The 21,773-nt window shown below is 36.6% G+C and overlaps 1 protein-coding gene across 1 annotated transcript in view; it reads right to left on the bottom strand.

The window, feature by feature from the left end:
- The window catches only part of LOC143706933 (inverted formin-2-like), a 36,317-nt gene that overhangs the window by 317 nt on the left and 14,227 nt on the right, over positions 1–21,773 (bottom strand). Inside the window, exons 2-15 of the mRNA XM_077199411.1 lie at positions 19,195–19,620; positions 16,136–16,251; positions 14,722–14,881; positions 13,389–13,422; positions 13,105–13,246; positions 12,880–13,012; positions 11,181–11,966; positions 10,141–10,286; positions 7,841–7,902; positions 7,647–7,749; positions 7,018–7,103; positions 6,569–6,669; positions 5,121–5,191; positions 1,811–1,918 (exon numbers count right to left, since the gene is read on the bottom strand). Coding sequence (XP_077055526.1) covers positions 1,811–1,918; positions 5,121–5,191; positions 6,569–6,669; positions 7,018–7,103; positions 7,647–7,749; positions 7,841–7,902; positions 10,141–10,286; positions 11,181–11,966; positions 12,880–13,012; positions 13,105–13,246; positions 13,389–13,422; positions 14,722–14,881; positions 16,136–16,251; positions 19,195–19,594 — 2,448 coding nt within the window. The 5' untranslated portion in view covers positions 19,595–19,620. The remainder of the gene's footprint in view (positions 1–1,810; positions 1,919–5,120; positions 5,192–6,568; positions 6,670–7,017; positions 7,104–7,646; positions 7,750–7,840; positions 7,903–10,140; positions 10,287–11,180; positions 11,967–12,879; positions 13,013–13,104; positions 13,247–13,388; positions 13,423–14,721; positions 14,882–16,135; positions 16,252–19,194; positions 19,621–21,773) is intronic.

Below are 21,773 nucleotides of genomic sequence, written 5' to 3'. Positions count from 1 at the left end.
TTTTTTCTTTTTTGGAGCGTGACAGTACAAGCGTCCAGTCTCTTTGTACGGACATACAGGCTTGGAACAGAAACTCAAACATTATTTTTGGGTGAACCTACACTAAAATTACTAATATAAACCAATACCAAATTAAACATTATTACTGCGCTTGTGACAATCAATGTTATTTATATTACAGCTGTCAAGCTATTTTTTATTTTTCTAATTACAAGATGCGCACATCAAATTTGGCTGATAAATGACACCCCAAAAGATCATTTAAAGTCAGTTGAATGAGAAAAGTATCAAATAGACATTACAAAAACTAGTTTTAGAAAGAAATATGTTTTAACAGAATTTATTACACATTTACTTTTAGGCTTCAGCAGCCATGAGGCTGAGTATATGATGACAATTTTCATTTTTGGGTGAACTATATCTTTAATGGGGTTTTTTTTATGATTTTTTTTTTAAAGCAGCACTATGTCGTTTTTGCGTGTCTTGCTCTCGGGGTCCCCCTACAGTTGGGAAACAGTATTGTCTTCTACTACGGTCGTAAAATCTGTCGTGGTTACACCAGGGGACACACGTGCATTTGTTGACAAGGCGATACCGTCTTGAGTTCTCACATCTTGGACAGACTGCCAGCGTTGCGTGTGAAATGTCTTCATCCCAGATACGTTGGCATATATTTCACCATGTCATATGAATATAATTTCATGGGTTTTATTTTTTTTCAAACTTCAAAATATCACGTAGCTCACGTTTACAAGCCAGCGTCATTATAGTGGCCTATTGTCTACCGTTTTACATAACGGATATGCTAATTCAATTCAATGTTTGTGTGGTAGGTAATAGCCATATATCGCCAATATTATAATATCAAGCTACCATAGATAAATCTGCAAATTTGAAAAAAAGATTTGCATTATAGCCTGAGGCAAGACACTTTCACTAGAAAAATAAATAAATAAACAAACTTGACTATCATGAAGATAAATGGAGGACCAGATAGATTCCGTAACATGGTCAGGCAGACAACAAATTTGAAAAAATAGAGATAGCATGCAAGCAATATATTTACTAGTCCAAAAGCATGACGGCCAGGACAGCATCGGTCGGGCACCCCTCCTCCTCCTCCACCTTTACTCACGGCAGCGAGCGAACGCTGGACCAATATTGATCCTCGTCCGGCCTTTTATTTGTCACTCTCCCTTTTTCTTTTTTAGTCTCCTTTGACAAAACCTTTGCCTTCTTCCTTTTAGTTTCTGCTTCGGTCATGACAACAACATACAGACGGCAATGAAATGCTAGTTGGGCTCTCACGTCAGAATTTGAGGAAGTGACGTATGCCGCAAAGCAGTCGAATTTTGTAGTTCTTTTTGTGTTCGGGTTCCTACCCGAAACCTGAAGTTACATAGTGCCAGTAAAAGCGATAGACACTGTCAGGCTACGGCAGACGTGTCATTCAACCTATTGCAAGTCGATGTACCATCGCAAGGGTCTTGGAAATATATTATGAAGGTTGAAAAACGACAGTGCTGCTTTAATGAAATTATACTCTAACTTTAAGACTAAAACTGCCAGTAGTTGGCAGTAAATATCTAAATGAGTAAGTCATTGAATCATTCATTCATTTGATTCGTTCAAACGGCTGATTCGCTTAGGAATTAAGTAAATGGGTCTCTTTATGAATGAGTCACTGATTGATTGATTCGCTGAAAACGAGGATTCATTCAGAAACGAAACATCGCTGTGTGCTGGTCTGGCTTTATAGGTAATATTTTTCTTGACAAAATTAAGCAAAAACAGACAATGTTGTGTGTACCTCCAGGATGTGATGCAAGAGGGTGATGCGACTCTTGTTTGCTTTGGTTTCAGTGAGTTTCAACAGTGAACTAATCTTGAATCCCTCAGCGTTTCCTGTGTGACTTCCCTGGCAAAAAGGAAAAAAATAATGATTCAGAAAATGAGGAACTAAGACACTAAATACAGAAAACAGAGTATCCAAGGTGATATGGGCATTACAGCCACAGACTCTGCTGCCCAAAGACCAACAACATATTCCAAGTTTACATTTCGATCAAAGGCTACAGATGCGCAATCACTGATGCATGACCTTCAGATTTAATCAATGTACAAATTTAATATTAATATAAACTGAGCAATAATAAATTCTATGAATATAAAACTCTTTAAAGTGCCTCATTGTGCTATTTTTAAGACTCTTAGTTTTGTTTTGGAGTCTCCTACAACAGGTTCACATGCATCCAAGGTCAAAAAGCACTAATTCTCTCATAATATCCCCTGCAGCATCAGCTCTTTTCTCTCAGTGTCTGAAACGCTTCGATCAAGGATTCAGCCTCTAAGCTCCGCCTCTCTGAGAGCTGCTCTGCTCTGATTGGTCAGACAGCCCAGACTGTTGTAATTGGTCAGAAATCAAATGCTCATTATCATATCTGAATCTTAGCTCTTGACACACAGTGATACGAACCGTAACGATGGCGTGGGTTTAACCGTATCAATCTCAGTGGATTTGCAGAAAACAGCGTCTCCTCGACATGAACCAGGGTTCCAGACTAACTTTTCCACTGGTTGCACTGGTGCTACCAACTTTCTCAGTTGGTCGCACCAGCATATGATTTGGTCGCACCTTTCTTTTGTTGCTACATGACATGGCATTAATCAATGCATGCTGATAAATAGTGGTCTTAATCTACATACCCTAGTTTTGCACTGATGTAAAAAGACTGACAGTGACACAAGACCTCATGTTAGCAAAATGTTTGAATCTTTTAACTCTCAAATCAAAAAACTCTCAAAAAACCAATAAAAAAAAACATGCATGTTCTTTTCTTTTTTATATGCCATAATTCCTGAATTCCAAATTGGTGCGTTTCACCATCAGCAGAGGTGGGTAGAGTATCCAAAAACTGTACAAGTACTTATAGAAATATTTACTCAACTATTTTAAGTTACCTGAGTAAGAGTATCATATCATGGCGTAATAATCTGTTTGGTTGTAAAATGTATTACCTGAATTAAATGAAATTTAATGTATCGTGCTGTGGAATCATTCATTCACAGACAGCTTACGAAGATGTTCAACTAATAAAGATCTTCATCGATGGCAAAAATATGATGCATTTGCAGATTTGCTTTCACTAGACTAAACTAGATCCACGGCCACTTCATCCAAAGCTCTTGATGTTCTTAAATCTTCCTGTTACGACTCCGAGTCGAGTGTGATTGAACGCGCTTCAGTGATTCAGTGTGTGAGGAACTGAACAGATCATTCAAACTGATTCGCGAACCGATTTAGACAGATCTGCCAACTTGTTTGATCAAGTCTTTGAACAGAATCGACTTGTTAATTATGTTATTACTTGTATAATTATTGTTAATTAAATAATTAATTTGTAAATTGAGCATCGCTCATGCCCATAAAAAGATACAGCGCGCTTGGAATAAACAACGCATTTAACAATATGTATTGCATTAAAAATAAAGTAACGAGAGGAACGTCGCCCCAACGTAACGAAGTAAAAGTACAGTTTTTTCAATAGAAATGTACTCGAGTTAAAGTAAAAGTACCCACATTTAAATCTACTCTTAAAAGTACAATTTCTCCAAAAAAAAAAAAAAAACTCAAATGTAACCATTTACCATCAGTGTGCAATGCGCGTGACGTGAACGTTCGTTAATAAATAAACTGCAAGTGTCTTGCGGAAGAACATTGTAGCCGGAGCAACTTCTCTCCGTTAATGTCTATGGCGAGCAGTGTTGGGGTTACGTAATCAGATTACTTTTTCAAGTAACTAGTAAAGTAACGCATTACTTTTTCAATTTACAACAAAATATCTGAGTTACTTTTTCAAATAAGTAACGCTAGTTACTTTTTCACATTTATTGACTGACAGCTCTCCTGTCCCCATGTTGAGAGAAATAAAGTGAGGTGTTTTGTGCATTTGCATTGAACATGCATTTACTCATCTCACTTGCACAAAAACATTCAGTATTCCTCAAAAGGAATAAAAACAGTCAAATGCAATCTCAGAATTTTGTGCAAAAGTTTTATAATTAACTATGTTAAATTACAAAAATATACTTTATGTATTTAATCTCACTTTATTAACCAATGTCTTTGCTGCTGACCTACAATGATCTAATTCAACCATACTAATAAGCAAAAATGACTTTAGATTAGGTTTAGAAATAAGAGTGTTGAACTTCCTTCTCCTGTATCCTATTGTTATTTAATCAAGAACAGCAGCAGCTGAAAGGTTTGTTTGAGCGGCGCCCTCTACTGCACAGTAGTAAATATGCATTTCCTTCAGCCTTAGGCTTATTCATTTAACTTTTGATGTGAAAGGGCCTTAACAATTGGCAAAAATAGATTGTTTTAGCTGTTATTAAAAAACAAACAAACAAGCCCATGCACGTGAGAAAAAGTAACGCAAAAGTAATGTAACGCATTACTTTCCATAAAAAGTAACTAAGTAACGTACTTAGTTACTTTTTTGGGGAGTAACGCAATATTGTAATGCATTACTTTTAAAAGTAACTTTCCCCAACACTGATGGCGAGTCACTGGGCAACTCCGCAGCCGAGCCGACACCGGGATAAAACAGTCAGAATATAAACACTTATTATAGGCGTACCGTAGTGATTCAGGATAAGTCAAAAACACGGTTTGGAAAATGGATTCATGATGTACCCGTTCATTTTGAACATAAGTTACGGACTGCAGCAGCTGCTGATAAACAACGGCGTTCTGTTGCGCATGCGTGAATATAACTGAGTAGTACATGACCACGCACTCGCACAAATGCCACCACATGAAATTTTAACTCGCACACTCTCAAAAAAATGGTCGCAGTCTGGAACCGTGTGAACAACACAAACCAAACGCTTCCAGTCTCAGATAAACTACAGTGTTTGAGGGCGGAGCTAAGAGACGCTGTTCAGCCAATCAAGACCAGAGGCTGGCATTATGCTAATTAGTTACAAACCTACGCAGATTCGTTTACGATACTCAATATGCAGAGCTTTTACAGTCACAAACAGCGCTATTACACACTACATGAAAAGATATTTGTAAAAGCACAAGAAGGGCACTTTAATGGTGTTTTTCTTACATAGTTGAGGAAGTTTCCAACATCAAGGATGAGCTTGCAGAAACTAGGCAGCAGTGAACTTTTCCTGAGACCTGCGGGACGACACACACTTCACATTTTAATCCTGTGTGCGCTTAGAAATATTGTAAACATTAAACAATAATGTGAGACAAACTTAAATGCATTGATGATTGCAACATTTAGTATGAACATCTCATGTGTAAATATGATGCATGACGATCTCACTGAATGTTTCAGATCTCGAGATGTTTAGGCGAGACATTACAGGTGAATTTTTAACTAGCAGATATCACCATGAAACTTTCCCAGTTAATTATTTACATTAAGATGAGAAAAAATGTATTACAAGTTTTTTGTAATTTAATGTTTAAATTGATTGAACATGCGCTAATTTGCATACATTTAAAAAAAAAACGAAATCTGGGTATTGACAAAGCCAGGTTCACATATTAGATGGGGGAAAAATTACAGAGGGATTTATGGATATCTACTTTTGTTATCCTGTAAATCATAATATACTGACAATAGCCTTAAAAAATGATTTTCGCCACGTTTTTTGAATAAAATGTTATATAAATCAGGCTAGGAATAATATATTTACAAATCTCTCTGTAAATGTCTTCATAATATAACTAGGTACACGACTGGAAAGTTTGGTGTATAAAGGAGCTACTGAAGTGGAGATTTCAGACTTGGAGTATGAGAGAAAAGTCATTTTGAGAAAACGAGCTTTAAAGATTTATATTGTAAAACCAGATTGCGCATTTAGAGTTAAATCCACTGATCTATATAATGTCATTCTATATAGATCAGTGGTTAAATCCCCCCTTTCACTTTCACGATTGGTTGCTGATAAAAAGGAAATGACCATATTTGGATCCGACAGCATTGTACAGGAGAGAGCGAGCTTTCTAACGGTGTGTGTGATGACAGGGTGCCGGCAACTTTTGATGAATTTAGGCGAAATCGACAGATGCAAACGGACGAAGTGTAGTAAAATAAAGACCTAAATTTGTATTTCGGACTTTTTTTCACCAGCAGTGAAAAAAAAACAAAAAACAATGTTTTTGCCTGCCGTGTCTCGCCTTAATATAAACTGCACCATGACTGTTAAATTACAAATGTAAAAAATTATGAATGTTTGTCAAGTCACCACATTTATTTCTAAAGCGCTTTATACAATCAGATTGTGTCAAAGCAGCTTCACATTAATAAACAGGAAAATAACTGTTTATTTTCCTGTTTCCTGTTTAACGAGGTCAATTCAGCTTTACATAAGACAATACTCATTCAGATCAATTCAGTTTCTGCTCTCATCTGATCAAAAGATGCAATCAAATCAATAATATTACTGAATATTAATGGTCTTGAGCCTTAAATTATTTAATGATCTGCTGCATGTTCTGCGCCTGAATATCTTCAGCAGACGACGACACACACACACTCACTTTCACAGGCCGCTTCCACTAGCTCGACCTTCGGCTTCAGGATTTCGAGCATTGACAGCGTCTCCTCACCCAGTAACATGCATTCAATCCTCAGCTGGTAACTGTGACAGTTAAATAAAGACAAACTCAAGTCTCAACTACAAAGTAAAGTTAGTCAGAAAAAACTTATGTTGGCATGACAAAGCCTTGACTGAAAGTTTGAAAACTTTATAAGCTTCCTAGCATGTTTTAAATTGATTTTAAACAATTTCTAACAGTTAGAAAAGAACTTCAGTTTGACGTGGTTGTAGCTTTAAAGCTCTAGGTCAGAGATACGGTTTAAATTCAGTCACAGAAGAAAAAGAAATCCTGTCTAAGCTTATTAATCATAATAATAACTGCCTCATGCATAATACTGGAAGTGTGAATTTGAAACACTTCAGTATGTGGTGATTTTAATGCAACTTTACCAGGGTACAGCCAGCAATAAGAGGTAAAAGTGGTCCACATTGGCCAGTTTGTCTGGATCTCCTTGAAAGGACCTTAAGTTGTCAATCTGGAGAAGTAGAAGAAATAAAGTTACTGTTCGCATCGCTGCGCATCAAGAGCGGAGATTCAGATATGATAATGAGCGTTTGGTTTCTGACCAATCACAGCAGACTGGGCCATCTGACCAATCAGAGCAAAGCAGCTCTCAGAGGCGGAGCTTAGAGAGACTGAATCTTTGATCGAAGCGTTTCAGACACTGAGAGAAAAGAGCTGATGCTGGCTAATGTTAGTTAGGGGTAATCAGTCTTACTGTTCAGTATCAAAGACCAATGTACGTTTTTATGTAACTAACTTTAAGTTATGAACAGTCTTGAAGAAAAAAAATTGGATCACTAACTTGTAAGACTAGTCTTAGTTTATGCAACTCGCCCCTGTTGTAGGAGACTTTAAAACAAAACTAGGATTAAAAATAGAATAATAGGGGCACTTTAAACATTTCCAGTGGACAAAAAGACAGACATCATAGATTGTGAGCCTTGTTTTCATTCGCATCAAGATCTATGAATATGAAATACTTGTGAATTATCATTTCGATTTTATTGGGAAGTACCTCATGTTTTTCCGGAAGCAGTTTCACGAGTTGTTTCAAAGACTCAACGTCAAATTTCGAACAATCTCCTTTCTGCAGCATTGCCACAAACTCTTCAAAAGAGCTGTTAGGAAGGGAATCAAATATCTTAAACATCTGGCCACAATAATCTTAGAAACACACACCAATGAGGAGTCAGAAACATCTGATCTTACCACTTAAACTGCTTCAGAAATATATTCAGGTTCAGATTCTTCTTGGCGTCAATAAAGGAAATCTGAGAAACAGGAGAGAAATCGATGAATGTTTTTCATGAAATTAAAATTAAACCCTTTTGTTTAGTTCAAATTTCTGCTCTGATTGTGAACGTTTCATCAGTGATGATTCAATCAATCAGGGATTCACAAACTTTTTCATCAGCCAAAACCATTTGAGCTGTTTTTTTTCTTGGTTTTACATTTGTAAGGTTAAATTATTAGCTTTTAATCAACTCATGAACTGGAGAAAGGCTGCATTTATTTGATAAAAAATACAGTAAAAACTGTAAAATATTATTCCAATGTAAAACAGCTGTTTTCTATGTGAATATATAGTAAAGTGTAATTTATTCCTGTGATCAAAGCTGAATTTTCAGCATCATTACTCATATATATAAAATGATCTATATAGAGTATCATTACTCATATATATATATATATATATATATATATATATTCAGCTCAATCCAGACGGTTGTCATGGGGGGACCGCACTGTGGTTGCAGCCGTTGTGTGTGCTGACGCGTGTTAACACTAGACAGAAGGAGATTTACATCACCATATGGAAAGAAGCATAAATGGATGGAGAAGCATAGGTTACTGTAAAGCTATGTCTTAGTTGGTGCTTATCTTGGCGAAAGCAGAGTACAAATCAGCATGAAGTTTTAACATCTACTCTCGTGTAATGGAAATCATTATATATATATATATATATATTAGGGATGCTCCGATTGATCGGACGCCGATCATGATCGGCCGATATTGGCTAAAAATAGATTGATCGGCGAATCCCAAAAGCGCAGATCAAAAATGCCGATCATGTGACGTAAATTACTCGCGCGACTTTTTCCCACCTGCATGCGTGGCTGGCGCACGGGCACACAACAGCAGAGTGGAGCTTGGCAGTGGCAACATGAGTTCTCCTTCACCGGAACGAATAGGGAGTCTCCCAACGGATTGAAGCGCGCGTCCGAGTGAAGACCGTGCACCGCGCGAGCCACAACAGAACGCGGTATCTGCGCCACTGATCGATGCGGCAACGAGCACTTTGATCACTTGATAAATAAAAACATTTCAGCGCTAGATCGCCTCTTATTTAACTAATGAACAAAATGAATGCTCTGAGTTAACTGGAGATGTTTTTATTTATTTGTATTGGTACATTCGTGCCGCGAGATGTTTCAAAAGTGTTGGTGGTATTTTATTTTTTTTGATCTGACGTAGTTGGTTCCTCAACTACATCAGATTCAGATTCAGATTATTTTATTTAATGCCATGTCAGCATTCAAACCTATTTTCATGGCAAAAAGTCAATTATAAAAATACAAATATCATATAAATACAATAAACCAAAACAAAACAAGAAGTCATTTTACACAATATATATTTTTAAATGAACATATAATAAAAAAATCAAAAACCTTTTCAGGCATAATCTCATTAAATATGTCCTTTAATGAAGTAACTTCATAAAAGAGTATTCTGCTCAACTACATCAGACGTTCATAATAATAACAGAAAAAAACTTGCCATAGTTTTGTCCTTTTATCAGTAGCCAGTTTTGTTGTAACAAGTTGTACATTTTGTTGCCAATTAGTAAATGTAGTGGGTGTATTAAGAGGCTACAATTTCCAAATATGCCTAAGTGTAACTTGATCCCCTCCCATTAGGCTGATCTGATGTGTGTTGGTCTGCCTGACCCCTCTTTGTTTGGAATAATTTAATGTTACTCTGCCTTATTTGGGAAAGCTGGCCTACAGTAGCCTTAAGACATCTCATTTTCTAAATACAATTAAATAAACACATTTCTACAAATGGTGCAAACTCTGCTAGTTATAGATAAAAGATTCCCATTCCCCTGCCATTCTGTGATCGGCAATCGGCAGATCATGATTTTGGTGATCGGTAACCGGCCCCAAAAATGCTGATCGGAGCATCTCTAATATATATATATATATATATATATATATATATATATATATATATATATATATATATATATATATACACACACATAGAAAACAGGTTTTACATTGGAATAATATTTACTGTATTTCTGATCAAATAATGCAGCCTTGGTGAGCAGAAGAGACTTTCAAAAACATTTGACCGCCAGTAATGCATTGGCAGGTGCTTTTATCCAATGTGACTTTTGAAATATTTCCCTCAGTTCATATATTCCCTGTGAAATGCACTCATGACCTGCGCTCTACTATTCGAGCTTCAGCTGCGAGATGCATTTGTATTAAACTTCAAACCTCTTTTAGTTCTTTCTTGGCAGGCGCGGCCAGGCTCTTGTCTTTGGGTTCAGCCACTGGCAGACAGAAGAGCTGCTCAATGCTGCTGTAGTTCGGCTCCAGGGGCAAATCATTCGGGACGGAGGCCCACATGGAAGGGCCGTCTACTTGGAAGAACGAAAAACAAACACGCTATCAGACATGTGCAAACTAGCTTCAGATGTCCCACGTACAGACACGTCAACTGTATTGCACACAGACATGGCAAGAGCTGATTGAAAGCATCAGTTCCAGGCTGATTTTATGGCGCTATAAGAGAAAATTAATCACTGTTCTTGATCTTTTAAATATATTCAGAGTTTGCTAGAGGCAGTTAAACCACCCATAAGCAGAAATTGTAAATAAACCTATTTTGGATGCAATTAATCGTTTCACAGCACTAAAGTTTGTTTTTACAATATATATGCATGTACTATAATTATTTTGTATATATATATATATATATATATATATATATATGAAAAAATTGCATGTATACATTTATATTATATAAATATTTTATATATAATAAAAAAATTTCCTTAAAATGATACATAATGCATGTGTGCATTTATATATACAAAATAATTATACACTGAACACAAATGCATTATGTAAGCACATATTTCTGCTAATTTCTTCCGTGTTTACTGTCCAGCCACATCAAACTCTATTATTATTACTACTAACTACTAAACTAATTCTGCACCTAAAACACCCATTAAAAACCCATCAAACTGTGGTTAGTCACTTTACAGGTCTATTCTTGTCTAAATATGCTGTTATTGGCCAAAATAAGCTGCAAACTGGAACTTTATACTGATTAAACTTTATACTGATAATCAAAAGTCTGGCTATTAGTGGTGTTATTTAAACAGCATTAGTTAACAAAAATTGCCCTGACTATTGCATTATACATTAACATCTTCATGCATTGTAAGCAATGCATTTTTTCAGCTCATGCGTTTCAGTCAAACCCAGACCTGTTGGGTTTTCTCCCAGATATGCTGGTTAGGTCTCACCACTAAGCGCTCTGGAGTTGAGTTTCTGCCAGTTGAGTTTCTTCATCCTGAGGGAGGGGTGAGGGCCGCTCTTCACCGGTGCGCTGTAGTATTGACCAATCGGATTAAACGTCTTCGCCACGATCACGTCGCTCATACCAGGAGGAGGAGGTGGTGGAGGAGGCGCACCCATTCCTGGCAGAGGAGGCGGTGGAGGAGGCGCACCCATACCAGGTAAAGGTGGAGGAGGTGGAGGACCTACAGAAGCCATGCCAGGTAAAGGTGGAGGAGGTGGAGGACCTACAGAAGCCATGCCAGGTAAAGGTGGAGGAGGAGGAAGCATCCCCGATCCAGGTAAAGGTGGAGGAGGAGGTGGAGGAGGAAGCATCCCTGATCCAGGTAAAGGTGGAGGAGGAGGTGGAGGAGGAAGCATCCCTGATCCAGGTAAAGGTGGAGGAGGAGGTGGAGGAGGAAACATCTGTGATCCTGGTAAAGGTGGAGGAGGAGGCGGAGGAAACATCCCTGATCCTGGTAAAGGTGGAGGTGGTGGAGGTCCAGCCCCTGTTTTGACAGGCACTGCTGAGAGAGGAGGAGGTGATGGTGGAGGAGTAGATAAGGTCTTTGTGTGGGTGTGCTGTGGTTCTTGTTTTTTGGATGATCTACAAGAACATTCCAGTTTCTCGTCTTTGGGCTCAGTCTGAACGGCTTGATTCTTTCTTTTGTAACCGTTAACCTCAGAAGAACCTTTGGGTGCTTCCTTCGAGAAGACGAGACGCTGCAGAATCTTCTCACACGAATCCATCTCAGCTGAACGGAGAGAACAAGAAAATCTCATCAGCACATTACCGCCAAAATTAAATGTCCAGACAAAAACTTAACATCAATAAATAAATGAATACATGAGGAAATTAAGTGGACAAGCAAGTAAATAATCAACTAAATGTATATGTAAATATATACGTAAATAAATTAATATGTTAAGTAAATCTATATGTAAATAAGCACAAGCACATGAATAAATAAATATGTAAACAAGTAAATTAATGAGTAAATTAGTAAGTAAACAAACTAATGTGCAAAAATAAGTAAATAAACAAGTAAATACGTAAATTAATATAAGCAAATAAATAAGTAAATACATGAGCAAGTAAATGTAAATAAATAAGCAAGAAATTAAATATATGTACATAAACAAAGTGAATAAGTAAATTAATATGTAAATCAATAAGTAATTAAATAAGCAAAGGAAAAAAAAGTAGCAAATAAATGTAAATATATAACCGAAAAATAAGTGTATGTATATATAAAAAAAAAGTAAATAGATTAGCAAGTTAATATGTAAATAGCCAAGTAAATAAGAAAGTTAATTTGTAAATAGGTAAATCTGTAAGTAAATATACAAGCAAGTGAAAATGTAAATAAATATATAATTCAAAATAAATAAAATAAGTAAATAAGCAAGTAAATAAAAAAGCAAGCAAGCAAGTTCCCCTTAGTTAAAACAAAGAGCTGTGATAACGACAGGCAACCCACAACATTTCTACAGCTGAGACTGATTTAATATAAATAATGACATTTCTGATCAAACCTAGAGACATGCCTCACATAAAACTGTGAGCACAATTCAAGCAAGTTCACAGGTCAAACTCAAAGACCACCAATCAACAGGTCCGAGTTTTCCCTGAGAAACAGCCTGAAGCGTCCGTCATGGGAAACTCACAGCTCTGAGCGATCAGTGTGGCTCGGTTCACGAGCGACTCCAGCGCCTGCCAGATATCCACTCGCTCGGGACCCAGAAGCAGCAGCGCTTGTGTTATAGACAACAGCTGAAGCGATGATGGGAAACTGCTCACCTGCACACACACACACACACACACACACACACATTACTGAGTTGTGGCTGCCAGAGAAACCAGTGAGAATTACCATGAAACACAATGCTCACCTTATTAAAGAGAGATGTGAAGACTTCTTGATGGTTGCTCATGTCGATTCCTCCATAAAGGCTCAGGAGCTCGTCCTCATCCTCAGCCATGGCCTCTTCAAACGCCTCACACTGGATGATCAAGTCTTCATCGTCCTCTTCCCTAAAAGACACACACACGCACGCACACACACACACACACACACACACACACACACACACACACACGAGTGAACATGAACTTTGAGTTTTATTTCATGTTCAAATTCCTGTTGCACATTTAAATGAATTCAGATGAAACTCACCTAAGCTTTGGCAGTAGGTGAAGCAGTTGTAATCCTGGTGAACAAAAATAAATGTAGTATCCATAAATAATGCTCACAAACATCTAAAGCTCTGTGTTGGAAAGCTCAGACCTGAGTTGTGCTAAAACACAAAACAGGAGGCGGAGCTAGTGTAATAAACAGGTGAACACAATTAAGACCTGGTCATTTCTGTTTGCTACTGCATACTATGCATACTATTTTTGAAGTATGCAATATGCATATCGTGCACAATAGGTAATATAATAAATGCAGCATACTACCTACTATCCGAATGCATGGATATTGCATGCTGTTTCACACAGGCGGCATTCAGTGTACACTGTGCAGTAAGTAGTATGCTAGTATTCTATAATATTAGGGTTATAGGGCTGTGTTCTAAAAAAGCATTCTTCTATACTACTCATACTATTTTTGCATTATGTATACCGTGCACAATAACTTGCACACCCAAAATATGCAAAATAATAAATGTAGCATACTACTATCTGAATGCATGCAAATTCCATGCTGTTTCAATGCTATTTTTAAGATAATTAGGCAACATTCAGTGTACACGGTGTAGTTATGCTAGCATTCTATAATATTAGGGATTTAGCGTGGGTTCTAAATAGCATTCTTCTATACTTATAATATATTTTTGCAGTATGATATATCATGCACAATAGGTTGAACACCCAAAATGTGCAATATAATAAATGTAGCATACTACTGTCTAAATGCATGCAAACTGCATGCTGTTTCACATGCTATTTTTAATAAATAACAGGCAGCATTAAGTACAATGCACTCAGTAGTATGCCATAATATTAGGGTTATTGGGCTGTGTTATAAATATCAATATTCTAGACTACTCGTATTATATTTGCAGTATGCAATATGTTTATCGTGCACAATAGGTTGCACACCAATAACTATTCAGTTGGTTGAAATGCTCAATATACAATAAGCAACAACAATTTATTTTACACACTCGTTAAGTGATCCGACTGCAATTAAAACATTTTTTTATTTAACTCTAAATTAACATTAAATTAAATGTAAGTGTAGCATACTACTGTCTGAATGCATGCATACTGCATGCAGTTTCACAAGCTGAATATTTCACAAATATTCAGTACACTGTGCAGTAAGTAGTATCCTAGTATTCTGTAATCTTAGGGTTACAGGGCTGTGTCTAAATAGCATTCTTCTATACTACTCATACTTGTTCTGCAGTATACAGTTAATATAAGCCTCACATTCTATTTTAAACATTTGTAGGGAACTGAAGAGAGTTTATACTGAATAGTCTGTAGTATGTAGTGTAATGTACCGATAAACTCCTTGCGCATCTTGTCTCTTTGCCGCAGGTCGTCGACGCTGAAGATCAGGGCGTTTATGACGCTCAGAAGGGTCACCATGTAGGGCACGTTATCAGTGGCTCGTAGTTCGTTCATAATCACACTGAATCGATACTGCTGCATCTTCACAGACTGTCAGAAAAACACAATGCTGTCTCACATCACCGCTAATGACATGCATACTTTAAACCTCTGTTAAAGCTAACATCAGAAGACCATCTCTCCTAGTGTTGAGATCAGTCCAGTCATCTAAAGAGCGAATAATCCAGATGCTCATGTACAATGATAATAAATGATGCAACACGGTGCAAAGAAATATGTTCTTACGGAGTATATTTTTGTCTTGTTTCCGGCACAAACATCTAAACATTCTTAAATTAAGATAAATTTACTTGAGAAGCAAAATTACATAAGATAAATGATCAAAATATAGTGAGTTTGTGCTTAAAACAAGAACAAATATCCTCCAATGCGGTCAGAAAAATCTAATTAATTTGAATAAATTGAATAAATTACTCTTTTTCTGATCCCATTGGCAGATATTTTTCCTGGTTTTAAGTTTTTCTGGCATCACTTTGCTTCTCAAGTAAACAAAACAACAACAACAACAAAAAAAACAGTTTTCTGAGAATTTTGCACTGCATTTTCTTAGTATTTTTGTCTTGTTTTCCAGCACGAATATCTAAACATTCTTAAATCAAGATACATTTTTACTGGAGAAGCAAAATTACTTAATGAAAGTCTGGTTTTCTGAAAAAAAAAAAGAAGCATCAAAATTAAGAGTTCATGCATCTGCCAATGGGGTCAGAAAAATCAAAAAGATTATGTTTCTGATTCTTTGAGATATTTTTTCTTGTTTTATACACGAAGACTTTAGAAAACAAGACTCAAAATCTTTAGTCACTTTGCTTCTCTCAAGTAAACAAGGCAGAAAAACTGAGCTTTTTGCTAATTCTAAAGTGTATTTAAAGTAACATTGTACTGTTCCCCACACACTGATATATTAGGAAAAGAAATCTCATCACAGAAGACACTTTTGAGCTGTATCATGTATATCATCGTTCTCAGTCGACCCGAGACGCATGTCAACACCAGACACAACAAAAGACTCCTTCTGACCTGAGGGCCAGTTGCGTAAACATAGCCATTATGTTAAGACTATGTCTTAAGCACTAGTATGACCAACTAACGGCTAGTAAAGGGGCGACCAGTCTTACTTTTACTATCAAATTAGACCAAACTACGTTTATATGTAACTGACTTAAAACTGAATGAATGAAAAAATGTGACGACTAACTTTTAAGATTAGTTTTAGCAGTTTATGCAGCCGGCCCCTGATATCAAGCCTCAGACATACAGAAGATCATAACCCAGAGAAGCCCTTGCCTTGTAATGGTCCAGAGCGTCTAGAGCGAGTCGGTGTCCCTCGGAGGAGAACATGCTGAGGGCCGCCAGCAGCTCGAACACCTGCTTCTTCACCATGGTGTTGGACGTGTCTAAAGCTGCAGGCAAAGGGAAAGGACACACTGAGTTTGTAGCTTCCTCCACCATCATTTTCTCCCTCTCCACTTTTGGGAAGTGTTAGCTGCTTATTTTTGGGGGATGTAATGTGAACTTTGCACTTCTGATGGGTAAAAAAACAGTCTAAGCATGTGATGGGTGTGAATGTTGAGCAACGCAGATACTGCTCTGTAGGAATGCGTGTTTTCTAAATTGATCTTGAATGCTGGAGAGTCGCTCCACAGTTTTAAAGCAACAGGTGGAGACGTTTAGCAACTATTGCATATTAGAGGAGAGAGGAGTGAACATTTGAGTGAGTGAAAGATTTTTTGGTGAATTATTATTCATTATAACCTGTTTCTACATGTTGCTAACCCTCTATGCAGGGACGTGCAGCAGGGCTCCAGACTAACTTTTTTCACCTACGTCCTGGAACCGTCCTAAAAAACAATATGAACCGTCCTAAAGTGAATGTCAACCGTCCCAAAATCAAAATGTTGTTTCTGTACTTTGTTATTATCATCTATAGTTGTAAGTCACATAATAAAAACACCATCTTTATGATATATATTATTATATTTATTTAGCTCCATTCAAAGTAGTTATCTGTAAACAGGTAAAAAACAGATTTAATAAAAAAATATCAGGAGTTAAATGCTTTTTTGTATTCATGTGAAACTGTAACAAATTCAGATGCAACATTGTTTCTTTCATGGAATTCCAAATCAATGATTGTAGCACCAGTGAAATCAAAGACTTGTAGACTTTCTTGTAGCCCACACTTTCCTCAAAAGCCTGATGATCATATTTCATACTCATGATTTTTCTAACAAATGATTTATGGATAATCAAGTAAACCTGCTTCAGTCCAGTTGAAATATTACAAACAATTTCAAAGTTATTCTTACTTTTACTTGATAAAAATAAGAGATCTACCGATAATCAGTTTTACCGATATTTTTCCCATAACCGGGTATCAGTTTTATAATATCGGGATTCCCCGATAAACGGCGCCAATTTGTGGGTGTTTTGAGAATGCTTTTGGTTTGTTGTTCTTTGTTAGAATAATTTTTACATGCTATACTCGTTACCTGTTTGTTTACCTGATTAAAGTTATATAAAAACACTAGTGACAGTGCACTATATATTTTATTTTTGCACTCTATCAGACTAAATTTATTGATTTAAAAGTGCGTTTTGTTTTTATGCAATGAGGAAGTGAAATTGAAGGAATTACAGTATTTAAAAAGTGTTCAGTTCAGTGTTGTTGTTATAATTGTCAAAAACACAAATAAATATCGGTTCCATATCGGTTCCAGGGCACATAAACATGCAAATAATTGGTATCGGTTATAAAAAAAAATCAATATTGGTCGATAAAAATCAGTGCAGATTTCACCGCAAAAAGACACGTGAAGCAAGAGCTGTTTGTACAATTACACTAAAAGACTTGATAAAAGTCTAAACTCTCAATCAGACGACAGAAGACTGGAGGAGATTGAGTGTTGAGATCATGTTTGTTGATCATTTAGAAATTCAGGTTTACAAAACACTTTGTAAGCACTTTACAATAAGGTTCATTAGTTAACATTAGTTAATGTATTAACTAACATGAACTAACAATGAGCAATACATTTGTTACAGTATTAGTTAATCTTTGTTAATGTTAGCTAATAAAAATACAGCTTTTCTTTGTTTGTTCATGTTAGTTCAAAGTGCATTAACTAATGTTAACTAATACATCCTGTGATTTTAATCACAAACATATTAGTAAATGTTGAAATTAATATTAACTAAGATTAATAAATGATGAAGAAGTATTGTTCATTCTTAGTTTATGTTAAAGGGATAGTTCACCCAAAAATTAGGCCATTATTTACTCACCCTAAAGTCATCCTAGGTGTATATGACATTCTTATTTCAGACAAATACATTAAGAGTTTTATCAAAAAATGTCCTGCGATGGATAGATGCACTTTTATCATGAATAGATGCACTTTTCTGATAAGTAAATGCACTTTTATGATGGATAGATGCACTTTTATCATGGATAGATGCACTTTTATGATGGATAGATGCACTTTTATCATGGATAGATGCACTTTTATGATGGATAGATGCACTTTTATCATGGATAGATGCACTTTTATCATGGATAGATGCACTTTTATCATGGATAGATGCACTTTTATCATGGATAGATGCACTTTTATCATGGATAGATGCACTTTTATGATGGATAGATGCACTTTTATGATGAATAGATGCACTTTTATGATGGACAAATGCACTTTTATGATGGATAGATGCACTTTTATGATGGATAGATGCACTTTTATGATGGACAGATGCACTTTTATCATGAATAGATGCACTTTTATGATGGATAGATGCACTTTTATCATGAATAGATGCACTTTTATGATGGATAGATGCACTTTTATGATGGACAGATGCACTTTTATGATGGACAGATGCACTTTTATCATGATTAGATGCACTTTTCTGATAAGTAAATGCACTTTTATGATGGATAGATGCACTTTTATAATGGATAGATGCACTTTTATGATGGATAGATGCACTTTTATGATGGACAGATGCACTTTTATCATGGATAGATGCACTTTTATGATGGATAGATGCACTTTTATGGACTTCAAAACAGAAACGGCCATTCACTGCCATTATAAAGCTTGGAAGAGCCAGGCCATTTTTTAATGTAACTCTGATTGTATTCGACTGAAAGAAGACTGTCATACAAACCTAGGATAACTTGAGTGCGAGTAGGCTAAATCATGGACTAATTTTCATTTTTGGGTGAACTATCCCTCTAACTAAGGTAGTTAACTAATGTTAACTAATGAACCCTTTTTGTAAAGTGTTACCGAAGTTCATGTATTGAGAGTTTCTAAGGTTAAGACAGTGAGAGTGGCTCTATATACCCTGAGACAGCTTGCGCACGTATCCCTCATTATCCACGATGAAGTGAATCCCAGCGGACGAGTTCATGACGGCCCTCACACAGCTAACACACGTGAGCTGCAGAAGAGCGTCTGCGATCCGAGAGCATCCGCGACCCGACAGCCGGTCCAGCGCCTCCAGAAGCAGATCCAGGCCCGAGAGCTCCAGGAATTGATCCATCCAGGCCTGGTCACTCTTCTCCAGACGCTTCTTCAGGCCGGTGTAGTTGACCACGCTGGGCACCTGCAGGAGACGAATGCACAGCTCGGCCTCTGCGTTCTCCAGGTTAGCCTCCTGAGAGCCGTCCGAGTCCTGAGACGAGCCTAGTCGACCTCTCACAGCCAACCACTTCTTCTGCACGCCGTCAGACTTCACAGCCATGATGAAGATGAAGAGAGAGGAAGCTGCTGCGGAGACAAAAAGCAGAGAAAACAATTAGACAGACGATAACAATAATACTTTCATCTATGCACACAGAAACTAAAATCTCTTCATGACAGACCACCAAAATAAAAGATCAGCTCAACTATTATAAATTATGACAGAAATATTGTATAGTATTGTATAGCACAAAGTAAGGCAAGGCAAGGCAAGTTTATTTATATAGCGCATTTCATACACAATGGTAATTCAAAGTGCTTTACATAGAAGAAATTAAAATAATCAAAAGAAATCAGAATAATTAAAACAGTTTAGAATAAAAAGTAAAATACAGTATAAACAGTCACAATGGTAATTAAAAGTGCTGTACATAGAATAAATTAAAATAATCAAAAGAAATCAGGATAATTAAAACAGTTTAGAATAAAAACATAAAATAAAATACAGTGCAAACAGTCGGACGAACAGTGGCTCATTCAGTAAATGCACAGCTAAACAGAAGTGTTTTGAGTCTGGATTTGACTGTGACTGTAGGAGCACATCTGATCTCTTCTGGAAGCTGTTCCAGTATAGTAGCTAAAGCAGACTCACCATGCTTAGAGTGAACACTTGGTGTTTCTAGCTTATGTGATCCTAATGATCTGAGTGATCTGTTGGGTTTATATTCACTGAGCATATCTGCAATGTATTGAGGTCCTAGGCCATTGAGTGATTTATATACCAGTAATAATACTTTAAAATCAATCCTATGTAACTGGCAGCCAGTGTAAAGACCTGAGGACTGGTGTGATGTGTTCATATGTTCTGGTTCTGCTCAGAGTTCTGTATGAGCTGCAACTGTCTTATGGTGTTTTTGGGAAGGCCAGTGAGAAGTCCATTACAATAATCCACCCTACTGGTGATGAAAGCATGTACAAGTTTTTCTAAGTCTTGACTGGAAACAAAGCATCTAATTCTTGCAATATTTTTCAGGTGATAGTATGCTGATTTAGTTATTGCTTTGACATGACTACTGAAACTAAGATCTGACTCTAGAGACACACCCAGATTCCTGACTTGATTTTTAGTTGTTTGACCCCTAGACTGAAGGTATGCGTTCACCTTGAGAACTTCATCTTTGTTTCTGAACGCAATGACTTCAGTTTTGTCTTTGTTTAACTGAAGAAAGTTTTGGCACATCCAATTGTTTACTTCATCAATGCATTGGAAGAGAGAGTCAATGGGGCTGTAATCGTTAGGCGATAGGGCTAAGTAGAGCTGTGTGTGTGTGTGTGTGTGTGTGTGTGTGTGTGTGTGTGTGTGTGTGTGTGCGTGTGTGTGTGTAAGTAGAGCTGTGTGTCGTCTGCATAGCTATGGTAAGCGATTTGGTTCCTTCTCATTATTTGGCTCATTGGGAGCATGTACAGGTTGAATAGGAGTGGCGCAAGAATTCAGCCTTGAGAGACTCCGCATGTCATGGATGTCCATTCAGACTTATGATCTCCAAAACTCACATAATAAACATAATAACATCTAAAAGTAATAATAATAATACAATTTATTAAAACATTAAATGTATTTATTTATTATTATTATTAAATAAGGTGATGAGAAACAGAACTTGCATAATGTATGTATTAAAATGGATACAAAAAATCTTGCTTTAATGATATTCCTTTTAATAATAATTTATTAAAACATTAATAATAATAAATTAAAACATTAAACTAAAAATAATAATAAAATTTATTAAAACATTACTTTTATTTATTATTATTATTAATAAATAAGGTGCTGAGCAACAAAACTTGCATAATGTACTCTACCGATTTTTAATGTTTTAAAAGAAGTCTCTTCTGCTCACCAAGGCTGCATTTATTTGATAAAAAAGGAGATTCGTTTCGTGTAACTACTACAGGTGACAGTTTGCTGGGCAGAGTCGAACCTAGAAACCCAAGGATCCATACAGTTTACCGAGAGCCAATTTCTTCGTCTGGCAATTTGTCTGAGGTAACGTTAGGTGATTACTGAAATAAAATGTGGGGGGAAAAAAATCTTCTACTTTTTTTTTCATAGAACGAAAAACATTATGGCGCTCATCAATGTCAGTTCCAAATAGTGGACCAATCAGAAGAGCCCGGAGGCGGGGCAAGCGTTGCGAGACTTTGTTTACAGTAGCGCGTGGCGCTTTAAAAGCGCG

This window comes from Siphateles boraxobius, unplaced genomic scaffold (genome assembly GCF_051911475.1).
Source record: "Siphateles boraxobius isolate OS27281-9 unplaced genomic scaffold, OSU_SipBor_1 113, whole genome shotgun sequence".
In the NCBI taxonomy this organism is placed as follows: domain Eukaryota; kingdom Metazoa; phylum Chordata; class Actinopteri; order Cypriniformes; family Leuciscidae; genus Siphateles; species Siphateles boraxobius.
Note: the sequence above shows the minus strand (reverse complement) of the source record. Positions and strands in the feature narration are given on the sequence as shown.